At 42.3% G+C, this 15,572-nt stretch overlaps 1 protein-coding gene across 1 annotated transcript in view; it reads right to left on the reverse strand.

Annotated features, from left to right (window-relative positions):
* GLIS3 (GLIS family zinc finger 3) overlaps nucleotides 1-15,572 on the reverse strand; it is a 174,065-nt gene that overhangs the window by 146,217 nt on the left and 12,276 nt on the right. Inside the window, exons 2-3 of the mRNA XM_048504313.1 lie at nucleotides 10,111-10,176; nucleotides 9,176-9,653 (exon numbers count right to left, since the gene is read on the reverse strand). Coding sequence (XP_048360270.1) covers nucleotides 9,176-9,560 — 385 coding nt within the window. The 5' untranslated portion in view covers nucleotides 9,561-9,653; nucleotides 10,111-10,176. The remainder of the gene's footprint in view (nucleotides 1-9,175; nucleotides 9,654-10,110; nucleotides 10,177-15,572) is intronic.

The raw sequence follows: 15,572 nt of genomic DNA on the forward strand, positions 1-15,572 counted from the left end.
TCATACAAAATCTAAATGCCACAGCTTATTAGGAAATAGAATGAAAAGGTCAAATACTGAATGTAACAGTGAATAGCATTTTTTAAAAAGTGAATGAAACCTGACATAATGCTAACGCTCTTTAAGGCATTGTACATTTTAAAATATAACAGTAGATCAGATCTGACACAAAGCCTGGTGAGAAAAGCATACTATAAAGACATTAAATGAAAGATAAAAAGGCCTACCTAAAGGCCACCCTGAGTCCTCTGGGAGAATTGGTGGGGTATAAATGTAATAATAAATAAAATAAATAAAATGTCTTGCTGCCTGTTGGATAGGCCTTTCTATGTTTGCTATCAGGTTCCTTCTAAGTAGGGATGCCAGCCTCCAGGTGGGGCCTCAGAATCCCCTGGAATTACTGCTCCTCTTCAGACTACAGAGATCAGTTCCCCTAGAGAAAATGGATGCTCTGGAGAGTAGAGTCACTGGCCCTGTAACCCAGTGATGTCCCTGTCTTCCCCAAGCTCTACCCTGTTATCCCCAGAAGTTTCCCAATCTGGATGAGGCAACCCTACCTCCAGTTCCCCAACTGTGACCAGAGGGAATCTGGAAACCCTACTTCTAGGAATGAAATAATAATAATTGGAAAACTGTCAGGATAACTTCTGAATTTATTGGAATTCTATGTGAAAACATGAATTTCTTCTAGGATTTATTCTAACAATTGCTCAGCAGTTTCGTAGGAACACAGTATTTTTTTAGAAGTTCTCTGAAGTAACCTGTGGCAACAGAAGTTCTTACAACAATGAACATTTCAGTTTAAATGGAAATCAGGGAAAATAAACCACAAGGGCACTCTATTTGTAGCTTCACAAAGTTTACACACACTCATACTCAAAACCAGGAATTTAGTGGACTATTATGTGCTAAATTCTGTCCTTTTGGCAAGAAACATAAACACTAGAGGAATTTACCCAGACCTATTTCTACTGACTTCAAGAGAATCTCTCACCCAATTGCTATGTCTCCATTTGTGACTGTATTCCCTTGTGATTCAAATCTTGTTTTGTATTTGAGTTTTGTTTAACCATTTCAAAGCTGCTGGAATGCACAAAGCTGAAAAGCATCAGTCTGACATGTTGAATACAAACCTAAGGGTTTATCATTAAATCGCTTCAGTGTAAAACACTGTCAATTGTCAAGCTTTACTGAGCCATTCGAAACTGATTAAAGGCAGCCAGTGGGGAGAAAAACAAATGGAGATGGAATCCAGCTTTTTGTGCAAAGAGTCCCATGGCATACTGATGAACTTCTTTTTCACACCATGCCAAGTGACAGATGAAAAACAATGGCCCTAAAGAGTAAAACAATAACTATGTAAAAGGGATTTCAAGTGTGGCTCAAACTACTTAGTGATTAACATTTTTTGCCTGTAACACTGTTCAGAAATCTATGTACCTATTAGTTACAGTAAAGGCTTTCTTGACAATTCCAAAAAAATTATCTAGATGATGAAATGTTCACTGCTTTCCACAATTCACAGTTTGATGACTATACATTTTTCCATAGAGACATAACCACCCTACCATCACCACTGACATCTTTATGAACAAGTTTTGAAAAATGTGGTTGGATTTTAATGGACCTCTTAAATATGTTATGTGAACTACATGAACATTTTCCTTGAATTATCTGTCCTTTATTCCACTATGTTTCTATGCTGTCATTGGAATGTGAACCATTATAGACTGGTAAGCTGCGGTAAAATTTCTTTTGCATGTACAATCAGCAGTGGCTGATTGGTAAATACCCTAACAATTTGGTAAAATTTGGATTCGGATTTATTCAGGCATAAAATTATCTGTATGCCCAAATAAGACAAATAACATATTTGGATATACCCAAACATTCAGGTATATTCAAAAAATTCAGGTCCGTTTGAATTGTTTTTGTATTTTTGGTGTGTTTTTTCACATTTTAGACTGCAGGGGGCGCATTTGTAAAGCTAGTGACACCATAATTTTGGAGTATGATCTGGGGACTGTCTTGATGATGCCTTCCAATCTTGGTGAAGTTTAGTTCAGGGGGACCAAAGTTATGGACCCCCAAAGGGGGTTCCCCATCCCCCATTGTTTCCAATGGGAGCTAACAAGAGATGGGGGCTACCCCTTTGAGGGTCCATAACTTTGGCCTCCCTGAACCAAACTTCACCAAACTTGGGGGATATCATAAAGACAGTATCTGAATGAGACCCCAAAATTTTGGTGCCAGTAGATTTAAAAATGCGCCTCTGACAGCCACCCAAACAAATTTCCCCAGATTCTGTGCTCTGAAGTGCCTTGACTCCATTGTAGTCAATGGGGAATTTATTGGGGGAGGGCTGTGGGTTGCCCATTTTTCAAAGTAAAGCCACAAAACTTTCAGAGTATCTTCAAGAGAGTCTCTTGATGACACCATCCAGGTTTGGTGACCTTTCTTCAGGGGGTTCAATATTATGGGCCCCCAAAACGGTAGGACCTATCTCCCACTGCCCCCCTGAAGCAAAGTTCACCAAACCTGGGTGGTGTCATTAAGAGAGTCTCCTGAAGATGCTCTGAAAGTTTTGTGCCTCTACCTTGAAAAATGTGCACCCCACAGCCCTTCCCCATTGAGAGCCCCTTCAGAATACAGAATCTCCCAGCTCTCTTCAGCAAGTTCTGTGGTGGGAAAAAATAATTGTTTTTTCCCCACCATAGACTTCAATGGGGCTTGCTGTTATGTCCAGCTGGCTCTGTGCTGGAGATTTGGGAGCAGCCTCTGGGGGGATTGTTCTGGGTTGGGGTACTTTTCCAGGCTTGGAAAAGTATAACTCGACTTAGGGATTGCACTGTACATGTAGTAACCTAAATGTAGCCTCTGAGTTGCAGCTTCCCAGTTCTTCTAGTCCATTATATTCATCATGAGCGAGGCGCACCTTTGCACAGAACCCTGGAGCCCAGGAACTGAGCGCACGCTGCCGCCTGAAGCTTACAGGGACAGAGGCAGCAGGCTGGCCAGCCAGTACGCATCGCCACTCCTCTCCTGTGGGTAACCCAGCCCGGGATCATGATCAGGGGCTGGGAATCGCCACTGCAGCAGGGCCAGGCCAGGCCAAGGGGGAGGAATGGGGAGAGATCCACTTGAGCCTCCTCTGCAATCAGGTTGACCACCCCTGTCCCTTTCTCCTCCCATCTCTGGGCTTGCAAGGATGGATAGAGAGAGAGAGAGAGAGAGAGAGAGAGAGAGAGAGAGAGAGAGAGATGCTTTCTCATTCTCATGCTGCATTTGCACCAGGTTCAAGGATTGGGGCTACCAGCGTGGGGGTTCAGACAATGCTCCCCTCCCCCCACCCATGCAAGGGCTCAAACCAGCAGATCGTTGATTTTCTTTTCTTGTTTCATTTTCAAGGGGAATAGGACTTACCTGGGCGGGGAGGAGAAAGCACTCTACACAGGCTCAGAGGAACTGGGGGAAGCCTGGAAACGGCCAAGCAACAAGTGGTGACCCACAAGAAGTGTGGAGGAGGGGAGATGAAGGCAAGGTGAGGTGGATGAAAGGAAACTTTTCCTTTACTGTGACCTGCCTTGAGAACAACTGTGGCATGGCAGGGACACTCTTGCAACCTTGGGGAGGGGACTTCTTTTTCTTCCCCTTCTCCTTGACCTCCTGGCCTGACAACACTGTTACCAGCCCCCAGGTAGTGGCTGGAGATCCCTCACTATGACAACTGATCTCCAGGCAATAGCGATAAGTACACCTGGAGAAAATGGCCACTTATGAAAATGGACTCTGAGTACCATATGGGGGTGGGGGCAAAAGTCAGATTTTGACCAGGGCTCCATTTTCCCTTGTTATTCCTCTATTTCAAGCTGAAATTCTATCCTTCCTATAATTTCCAGTTTAAATGCTAATGGTTGTGAAGCAGCTTATCGAGTTTTGCTGTATGATGTCACTTGTGACTGACTCAGGTCCCAAGTCTGAAGATTATCAAACTGGGACTTTGAAAATTTAAAAGACATGGAAACATTAGTTTTTGCAGTTTTTTTCTGATCCCACTGTACTTAATGCATAAGACCTAGAGGGCTTGAGAAACTGTGTGGTCAATTTGATATTGAATATCTGAAATGACCTGAAAGAAGGGAGTGTGTAAGTCTCCAGGCCTCCTTCAAACTGACATCCAAGACAAATGATTGAAGCATCCTTCTAAGCAATCCTTTAGCTTGCTATTAAGTTTGAAAGATTTACTTTACTATCCTAAGGGTTAATCTAAGATCAATCTGTAAACTGCTTAAGATAGCAATTAACTCCATTCTGATTCCACTGGAAGAAATACCAGCTCAGTCCCTGGGTGTAAACCTAGAGATGGTGTGTAAACCTACATGGGTGTAAACCTAGAGATGGTGTGGCTGCCATAACACCAGAGGCATAGGGGGGCAAATTGGCACGCAGACCCACTCCCCTGTTCCCCCCCCCTCAGCTTGCTGGAGACAGTGGGCAGGGCCAATGGTAGGGCCCTACCCCTGAGCCCCACCCCTTTGTCTGCATTGGACTATCTTTCCAAGTTATGGTGAGCATTTCAACAGCATACCCATGAGCCTTTGTTAAATATGCAAATTATAATTTGCATATTTAACAAAGGTTCATGGGTATGTTGTTAAAATGCTCACCATAACTTGAAAAGATAGTCCAAGGCAAGACTAGGCCTGCTAAAATAAGGATCATGAGGCCCCATACCTGCCCACCCCCACTGAATGCGCAGCAGCCAGCAGTTGACCAGACAGAGAGGATATGGCCTTGCAGCTGGGTAGTCTGCTGCCTAAGGGGTGGGCTGAGGCCTGCCTCTTAGGCACCAGTGTGGGGGTGGTTTTGCTAACAATTCCTGTCAATGTCTCCTGACAGAAAACCACACTGTCAGATTAATGGCCCTGAATGTATATTTATTACTACCCACCAGATACTTGACAAAATACTTTTTTCCAGACTGCTAGCAAATTTGCTAAGTTACACATGAATTTCACATTCTATCTATGGCTAATTATGTACAATGTGCTTGATGCATGGTGGGGGCAAATGTCCACTGCAGCAAGTTTTCTTGTATGGACCCCTTTCCCAAAGCCCTGGTTTCACTTTTCATTCTCTCGTCAGCAAGTGAGACTCCTTTTAGCATGGCTTTTAATTTGCTTCACTGCCAAAGCAGGGGGAAACGCCAATGAGCACAGTTTTGCCCTGGATATCATCCTTCTCCCCATGGCCAGCCTGCTTTTTCTCTCATGTAACTTTGCACGCCTTCCCCCTCTCCTCCTCTTCCATGTTGTCAGCTGCTTCAAATAACAGAAGAGAAGCTCCCTCACACAACACTGACTTTGAATTCTCTTGATATTTCAAGATATCAATATATAGAGAGCTTGGAAATAATAAACCTCTGTCCTCAGGTGGCACCAGCAGCAGGAGGTGTTGTATGGAGGGGAGGGGGAGATAATATCTGCTCTAGGACAGCCTCCTTCTTTAGCAGGCTGTGGTCCAGGGAACTGCTTTGCCTCTTTCATTTTTCGGGGGGTGGGGGGTGGGATTACTTTTGGAACAGTAGTATCAACATAAGTGCAACTTAAAGGGCTTTTATGGGCAACCATAAAATTACACCTTCTGAAACTTCACTAAACTTGGAGGTTCTTCTAAAGAGGGTTTGATGCCTCTGCCTTAAAAAAACTGCCCGCCAAAGCCCCTAGAATTCCTCCTAGATTTTAATGGGTCAATACAACACCTGAGCATCTGCGGGGGCGGGGGAGTTCTCACCATTGACTTCAGTGGGAAGAGGAAAAAAATAACTGTCGTGCTCCAATTGTATTCAATTGCAGATCTTTTGGGGGCTATGGGTGAGGGGGAGGTACTGTTTTTCAAGATACATGAAGTTGGGTAGAGGGGTCCAGTTCTATGGGAACACAGCTTTCCTCCATTTGGGAGCTCATAGAATTGGACCCACCCACCCAATTGAATGCAGTTGGAACAAAGCAATTACACAGGCCCCCAATGGAGGAAAAACAACAGCCCTTTTCCTCCAGGGGAAAAGCCAAGAGACATGCCTGTGAGCAATGCCTTCCAAGCCTAACAGAACCAATGTCAAACACAACAGAAACACAACACAAGAAAATCAAAACAGGGGGACTTATGCCAATACAATGCACAGGTATCCAACAAAACTCTGGAACACTTTGACAGCACAAGTCCAACCACACAATGCCAGGTAGCTGAAGGTGTGGAGCACTTTTGACAACTCAGACAAAGCCAAAAGCTGATCCAATGCACAGATGCCCAGAGAAATCCAGGCAAGCTAGCAACAAAGATACCTTCATTTTCCCAAGGAAGGAAGGACTCAGAAAGGGAGAGGGAGGGGGTCCTGTGTGTACCTTGGTCCTCCTCTCTCCGCAGTCTCACACACCATCACAACCTCAGAGGTTGAATCTTTGGTGCTGCAGCTGCCTTTCATTGCTGGCTCATCTCCCACCCCTGCAAAGGAGAATGTTAGGCAGAAACACATCTTCATAAGCTCCAGTATATGTGGCACGCCTGTGGGTTCTGGTGGTTTTTGTTTGATACACTGGTTCCTATCCTATTGCATCCATTTAACCTCCACCAAGATGAAGAACAATTTAGGTGCTGCTGTATTATTCTTAGCATGCAATTTTGGTTTGGAGTGACTGGCCAAGGACTGAGTGAGCTGAACATCCCTTCAACATCCCTCTGTGCTGCACAGCTACTAGATTTCATTGGAGACTTTTGGTGCAGATGGATTTGGAATGGCATCAAGGGGACTGTCAATCAAATTAGGAAACTGCCCTGCTGCTACTTTCATCTGACTTGTTTATTTTGGGAAGAGCATTTTGCCCCAACTGCCCAAGGTGGCATCTTGAGTTGGCAATAGGGCAGTACATTGAGTAGTAAAGCTGAGTTGGCAATAGGGCTCTGAGAGGATGAAGGCACAAGCACGTGCTCCCTTCAGTCAACCCCAAAGGCCAGCGCTATGTAGCTGAATACAGCCATGTTGGCTTAGAGCAGGGGTAGGGAACCTGCGGCTCTCCAGATGTTCAGGAACTACAATTCCCATCAGCCCCTACCAGCATGGCCAATTGGCCATGCTGACAGAGGCTGATGGGAATTGTAGTTCCTGAACATCTGGAGAGCCGCAGGTTCCCTACCCCTGGCTTAGAGGAAAACTGCTCAGCTTTCCAGGTGAGCAGGGATGAGCCATGTAAGCTGAGAAAGTCACTCAGATGGGAAAGAACACACTGATCTCCAGCCTCACAACTAGGCTTCAATTTTTGTAGGTTTTAAAAAATCTCCCTAAAATGGGACGTGGAAACTGGGTCATGGAGAAAGCCCCCCACTTCAAAAAGGAAAGCTGGAATATTCTTAGACTTTTTAGCTATTTGGCTTCATTTAGATGGCTGTTTCGAGGGGACTGAAATTTTTTGGTTTGGATGGACAACCCTATTGCCCACTCAAGATTAGGAAATGCCTGGAGATTTATAATCGGGAATGGGGAAGGTTTGTAGAGGGACCTCAGCTGGGTGTAATGTCATAGAATCCACTCAGCAAAGCAGCCATATTTTTTTTCAGAGAAACTGATTTCTGCAATTTGGAGATAAGATGAAATTCTGGGAGATCTCTATGCCCCATCTGGAGGCTGACAACTTTAGATGATGCTAAGAGTATATTAATGGAATATATGCAAACTGAGAATATAATGTATTGTCGAAGGCTGATATAATGGCTGTGACACTCCTCTGGACCTGAGACTGCAGAACTTTTAAATGGAACAATAGTTCTATTACATTTGGGTGCTGTGTGGTTTCCGGGCTGTATGGCCGTGTTCTAGCAGCATTCTCTCCTGACGTTTCGCCTGCATCTGTGGCTGGCATCTTCAGAGGATCTCCAATTCTATTACAATTAAACATGAAGGAAGCCAGTTCTATTACAATTAAACATGAAGGAAGCCACGCTGAAAGCATAAGTAAACAGAAACTCAACATTTGTGGTTGTGCCACAATAATCATTAGCTAATTCAGAGACAACATTCATTCTAGACTCTGAACTTTGACTAGTTCTTTAAAAAAAATTCATGCCATAATCTTTTATGCTCAACTCCTGTAATCGTTCTTTGAAATGCTAATTCTATGAACAGAAAATAGATATGCTAAGAGTCCCAATGCCAAAGGAAAAACAAGATAAATTTATGGAGGCCCTGGTATTTTGACTATGCAAGAAACCCCCTCCCCCAAAAAACTGGCAAACTGATTCTATAACTGAAAGATAGAAGCAGTAACTATATTTGAAGGAGGACAAAAGGGGCTCCTCATAATTATTATATCATGACTATATTGCAAGATCTATATAAGCTTCCAGTTTATTTTTGGGTACACTTCAGATTGCTGGGTTTAACCTCCAAAACCTAAATGTCTGTGGTACACATGAAAAGTCATTTCCTTTTGTCTGACCTTGCCTGCTCTCTCATATTACCATCAGAGGCTTTTCTGTAGATGCCAGACTTCTGATATAAGGTAGGCAATGGCCAGAGGTAAGGCTTTCCTTGGCAGTCCATTAATCACATGCTTCTTTTGAACGTACATCCAGAGAAGTTAGCCTGGTGCTTCTATTATACAGGTTCCTGTCAAAAGCTCCACCATTCTCCCATGTTTGCTTTGTTTCCATTCCGTTCTGTTGTTATTTCCCTATTGTTCTAAGGCATTTAAACCTTCTTGTTTTCTTTCCATTGCTGTTTGTATAAACTTATAATATTTTGATACGTTAGATGAGTTCTATTTTTTGCTTTGATTGGTACGTTGGAGGAGTAGGGTATGACTAAAAAACAACAACAGGCAAATTGGAGGTGAAAAATAATGATGGACAGGAGTGGTGAAAGGAGACAAAGGACAGAACGAAGTTTTTGCATGAACACTCAAGGGCTAAGGACAGTATAGTCTCACAGAAACAGAAACAATAAAAGGACTGGGATGCAATGGAAATTTCTTTGAAACAGGATACATATAGTTCATTGTGTGCATGTGACATCTTTGTACTGTTTAAAGAATTCTCACAGTTCAAAAAGACTTACAAAATAATTTCAACAATGTTACTATGACTTGTAAGAAAGCAAAATTAGGGGTTAAAGGAATCCTACCTTTCACTGTACTTATAGGGAAACTGTTTCCAAACTCCTGCTGTTTTGGCATCAGAGATTGTGGAGCTGGTAGTCCTGGAGGTTGTGGGGAGTGGAATAGAGGCTTCCCATTTGTAATCATTTGTCTCCTAGGACTTAAGGCTGGGAAGTGAATATTGCTATCGATAAAGTTGCTCTGAGGAGCTACCCCTCCTCCAAGAGATGTCTTTAAATTTAAGTTGGTAGATAGGCCTCCAATAGCCGGGCTTGGTGCGTTACTGTTAGAGGAAGAGCTCGGCATTCCTGCATGAACTCTAATAGGTGGAATCTGCTGTCCATTGATCATCCCAGGACTGTGAAGAGTGCTTTTTGTCCAATGGCTCCCATTGCATGATCTTGCATTCATTGTTAAATGGGACTTCTCTCAAACATATGCAGTACAAATCCCCAGGTGGCAAAGACATTAGTCCACAGTCAGTGAGTTATCCATAGATAAAACCTGTTAAAAAGGAAAGAAGGAGATTCAATAACATAACTTACGCTGTTATAAAATACAAGAGGTTAAAGCAATGCTTCATGTTTAACTGCACAGGGAAAACTATTGATTGTTTGAGCATCAAAGTAGAAGCAATCACAGAGTAAAAGCTCTGGGGATAAAGATAAATGATTACTGAGAACTATAATGAAGGGAAATCATGCCCCTGCAAAAGCAGAAGTTAATGGTGAGGTCAACTGCTTTTGTACTAGCTAACTAGCCATGAAATGGATTGAACACTGAGCAAGTGAAAGAAGTCAGCCCAAAGTGAAAAGCCATCTATTGACTAGAAACTCTCATTGAGAAGAGCATCACTGTCCCATTCTTTTTATTTTTACCTTCTGCTAATATACAGAGGGGAACAGAAAGGTTTTCAAAGCTGTGAAGCAGTAGAATCTGAAATCAGAGCCAGTTTACTTACCAAAGGCCAGGGGCACAATGAAACAGACATAAGCACAGCATACTTCAATCCAACTGCAAGGGAAAACTGTAAGGCAATGAATGCAAAGTAAAGTAAATACCACATACTGTACCGATTTCAATATGCATGCATGACTTAACAGTTACATATAGGTTTCTTAATTTTACGATATGTAAACCAAAAAGCACTGTTCAAATTCCCCCCCCCCCCCCAGGAACTTAGAACATCATATATACCTTATTTTCTCCTCACAACAGTCTGTGAGGTAGGTTAAGCTAACTGCTTCATGGCTCAGTGTGGATTTGAAGTCCCCCTCTTTCTAATTAGATAGATAGATAGATAGATAGATAGATAGATAGATAGATAGATAGATAGATAGATAGATAGATAGATAGATAGATAGATAGATAGATAGATAGATAGATAGATAGATAGATAGATAGATAGATAGATAGATAGATAGATAGATAGATAGATAGATAGATAGATAAGATCTTTCTAATTCTTTATTCTATACTGGTTCTCTAGATGCATGGGCAAAAGCAGATTAGGGGGGAAATAACGTGTGTTCAAACAATTGAGAAAGATGCATTAGGACTTCAAGTTGGGCTGCTAGCTGCCACCTAAATACCTTTCCCCTGTCCCCAGTAATCTCCCTACACCGCTGATCAGCTGGCCAGTGGGGAAAATGTTACCACTGCCTATAACTCTTAAACTCAGGCAGTTTTTCTATTTTTTGTATCCTGGCAACTATTTAACATAAAGTAGTGATTTAACAAACCCTGGGCAATTGTTCTTGGCAGCTATGAGACTCAGTCAGTACTGCTTTATACTGATCAAAAGTAACTATTTCTGGAACTATGCTAAATCTGGCAAGAGTAGGGTTATCAACAGCCTGGAAGGGGGGGGGGGACCCCCTGTGTCTTTGACATAGGTTTAATGGTATGTTATTTAGTAGTGGATGTTATTTACCACCCTGTCATGAAAATCTGCAAGTGACCATTTCCACACATTAACCCTGTGATGGACTGCAAGGAAATATGATTTTTGAAGTGAAGTTTTGTCTTTAAAAAGTTACTGTTTACGGTCAGAGTAAGGCAGAAAGAGCTAGGAACAGGTAGCCTCCTGCACTCTGACTGGCCAAGTAACTATATTATTTGGGGGGGGGGGGAGGTTTGCTCCTTATCAGAAGAATCATAGAGTTGCAAGAGACCGCAAGGACCACCAAGTCCAACCCCCATGCAATGCAGGAACACACAATCAAACCACTCCAGCCTCTGTTTAAAAACCTCCAAAGAAGGAGACTCCACCACACTCTGAGGTAGTGCATTCCATTGTCAAAAAGCCCTTACCATTAGGAAGATTTTCCTGATGTTTAGGTAGAATCTCTTTTCCTTCACCTTGAACCCATTACTCCTCTGGTCCTAGTCCTCTTGAGACAATAAGAAAACAAGTGCTTGCTCCCCTCACATCAACCTCTGACATTCCTTTAACATCTAAACATGGGCTATCATGCCACCTTTTTAACCTTCTCTTCACCAAACTAAACACACCCAGCTCCCTAAGGCTCATTCCGCACACGCAAAATAATGCACTTTCAAGCTGCTTTCACAACTGTTTTTAAGCCATTCCGCACAGCATTTCAAAGAGCCCTCCTGAAAGCAGCTTGAGCAGGATGTAAGTTTTTTTTTTTTTTTTTTTTTTTTTTTTTTTTTTTTTTTTTTTTTTTTTTTTTTTTTTTTTTTTTCCTTCTTCTTTTTTTCTTCTTGCACATTTTATGCAAAGTGAATGAGCCCTAGTCTCTCCTCATAGAACATGGATTCCAGACCTTTTACCATTTTGGTTGCTCTCCTCTGGACCCATTCCAGCTTGTCAATATCCTTCTTGAATTGCAGTGCCCAGAACTGTACATAATATTCTAGGTGAGGTCTAACCAGTGCAGAATAAAGAGGGTACAATTACATCCCTCGATCTAGCCATTATAATCCTTTCTATTGATAGCAGCCCAGGAATCGCGATTGCTTTCTTAGCTGGCTGCTGCATCACACTGCTGACTCATGTTCAGTTTGTGGTCTACTAAGACTCCCAGATCCCTTTCGCATGTAGTGTTGTCAAGCCAGGTGGCACGCATTCTGTTCTATGCATTTCATATTTTTTTCTGCCTAAGTGTAGTATCTTACATTCATCTCTGTTGAAATTCATTTTGTTTGTTTTGGCCCAGCTCTCTAATCTGTCCAGGTAATTTTGAATACTAACTGTCATCTGGGGTATTAGCTACCCCTCCTAATTTGGTGTCATCTGCAAATTTGATTAGCATGCCCTCTATTCCATCATTCAAGTTGTTGATAAAAAATATTGAATAGCACTGGGCTCAGGACAGAACTCTGTGGCACCGCACTAGTCACTTCTCTCCAGGATGAAGATGAGTCATTGATGAGCACTCTTTGAGTTTGGTCAGTCAACCAATTACAAATCCATCTAATTGTAGCATCGACAATTCCACAATGAATCTGTGAGGCTTTTTGATCTCGAGTGTTCCTGCTGTTAAGTGCTGTCTGCCTTAACTGTTTGTGAAAACATCTCTGAGGGAAGTAGTCAATCAAAGTGTGGAACTGCTACTGTTATCATCCTGAGTGCTGGGTGAAAGCAAATATATACACAAAGTATATTGGTGAAGGGGTTTATTGTAGGGCCAAAATAAACCAAGATAGGAATATCTTCCAGTGAGAGGGGGATTCCTGTATATCAGTTGGTTTGGTGTATTGGAATTTGCTTTGGTTTACTTCAGTAGAGAGATTATATTTTATTTTTCAGTGTTTTTCTAACTGTACAGACCGTGTGATGATGCTGTGTATAAGTATCAAGCCAGTGTTAGGACCCTGTATGTGAAGAAGCCAAAAGCCAGTGCCATCTGTAAAATTAAAGGAACTGTACAATCTGTGAAACGTCTAAGAAACTATACAATCTAAGCTGAACTGAAACCGAACAATTTTGTTAAATGCTGTGCAGAGAAACAAACCTCTGAACCTCTGTACCAACTTTTTGTGTATAGTGTGTGTATATATATGTATGTGTATATATATGTGTGTACACACATACACACACACACACATTTATCCTGCCTCCTGCCTTATTTGCCTCATCAAAACCCATCTCCAAGTTATTCCTCCCTGTTCTGTTCCCCAAGTAAAACATCTTAGGTGCCCTGTACTCAGTCAGAACAGAGTGGGAGACTCACAAGCAAGGTGTAACAGTTTAAAAAAGAGGTTTTATTGCATAGAAGAATTGAGACGTTAACTCCTCCCAGGGTCTGACTAAAATAAAGTACTTGCTTGACTGGAACAACTTGAAGCTTGAGACTTTTTTTTTACTTCTTCCAAGAAAGTCCACTTTGTCTGTGCTACTCTTGGTTCCTTTCAGTGTCCTCTATCTGGACTCTGCCTTCTGTAACACCTTTAACTTAATAGCTCATACTTCTTTATACACCTTAGACGGTGAGATATTGCAGCCCTTCCAGCTCCACTGGCACCTTAGGACTAAAATTAACTGAACAGGAACTGCACTGGCTTGCAATGAAAAGACTGTACAATGCAATTACCTCAGAGGCTCTTATAAAGGGACAGGGTCTAACAAAAGTTCCCTCCCTTAGAACACTATACAGAAGGAACTAAACCCGTACAAGCTACAAGGACAACTGATGCTTAATAAAGAAAACAGTAAAAGCTTCTCTGGGAGCATGACACTCTGTCATCTCCTCTGTCTGTTAACAAATCTTTAATTTGTTTAAGTGGAAATCTGCCTCCAGTATTTTTTTTCCAGAGTGCTTTAATGAGGGGTGTGCCTTGAAAAGGAATAAAAGCCTCACAAGTATCCCTTCACCTTCTGGATGTGTTACAGGGCTGAGAGGGAAGTGCTTTCAACCAAACATTACCTTTTTCTGAAGAACCTCAGTCCCTGAAGGGGAAACTGACAGGACAAGTCACGATCACGGCTGTAGCCTCTCCACGCTGACCCAGGATCTCTTTACAGCTCTGGCCCCTGCCTTGGTGGAACACTCTTCCCTCCAGCTGTCCTGGGCCCTGTGGGATCTTGGTGAGTCTCCGCAGGGCCTGTAAAGGCATTTAGAGCTGTTCCTAGCCAGGCCTTGGAGGTCCAGTCATGAGGTGAGCCCCCAGCCTCTTCCCACCTGTACCTCGGGCCCACACCATCTATGGGCCCCATTCTTTCTCTCCCCTTCTGGGAGAGTTTAATAGGAATTGCTAAGCATTGTTGCTTTATTAATTGGTTGCGATTTTAATCTAAATTATTTAAAGTCCATTATGTAATTGTACTTTTATGTTGTTCACCGCCCAGAGCCCTTCGGGGGTTGGGTGGTCTATAAGACTGAAAAATAAATAAAAATTAAAAAATGAGTAGTTCCCTGCCTGAAGAAGATAAGAAAGTGTGTGGGGGACTCTTGCAAACCCTCTGTTAAAAGAACAAACATTTTTCTCCCCAGACTGCAGTGCTTGGTGAGTGATTACTAGAGACAGGGCCTTTTCTGTGGTGGGACCTCATCTGTTGAATGCCCATGCTCATGAAGCTGACTGGCACCTATGCTTTCAGATGCAAGGCCAAAACATTTCTATTTATTTAGGCTCTTCATTATGGGTTGATCTTTTAGCATTATTTTTATAGTATGCTTTTAGCCTGAGAACTCTCTGAGACTCATTTTGAACTGCTCAATATGTTATATTATTATGCTCTGGATGAGTTTTTAATTTAAAAAAATTAACTTCTGTGATGTTTTATTAGTAAATCATCTCAGGCAAGTTTCCTGTAGAGGGGTGGCAGCAAATTTTTCTGTTTCAAGAAACATGGTGTAGTGGTTAAAGTGTCAGACCAGGATCTCCAAAATTCAGGTTCAAATTCCTGTTCAGCCATACAATCTTTTGGGTAAACTTGTGCCCCAGTCACACATTCTTCAACCTAACTATCTCTCAGATCATTGTGAGGACAAAATAGAGGAGAGATGAGCAATATATAGCCGCTTAGGGGTTTCCCTTTGGGGAGTATGGAAAACAACACAAGTAATTCTTTTCCTCTAGGAGGTGTTGCTAATGGTTACATATTGGCACTCTCAATGTAAGTCAGATAGCCAGACTAAACGTTGACATTACAAAAGGCAGAACAAAGTGTTAGCCTCCTAGTAGTGGATAGTAATGTCATTAAGATATCTATTTTTTGTATTACAAAGGGTCTTTCCTTATTCTAGAACGGGGTGGGAATAGACTCTCAGATGTTCAGGAACACAATTAGCACCCCAATGTTTCTGTCAGCATGGCCAATTGGCCATGCTAGTAGGGGCTGATGGGAATTGTAGTTCCTGAACATCTGGAGAGCCGCAGGTTCCCTACCCCTGTTCTAGAACCCCAGACTTCATGTTAAATGCTCCAGTAGGGATATACCAGGTTGGCAGGTCC

The sequence above is a fragment of the Sphaerodactylus townsendi genome, linkage group LG07 (genome assembly GCF_021028975.2).
Source record: "Sphaerodactylus townsendi isolate TG3544 linkage group LG07, MPM_Stown_v2.3, whole genome shotgun sequence".
Classification (NCBI taxonomy): Eukaryota; Metazoa; Chordata; class Lepidosauria; order Squamata; family Sphaerodactylidae; genus Sphaerodactylus; species Sphaerodactylus townsendi.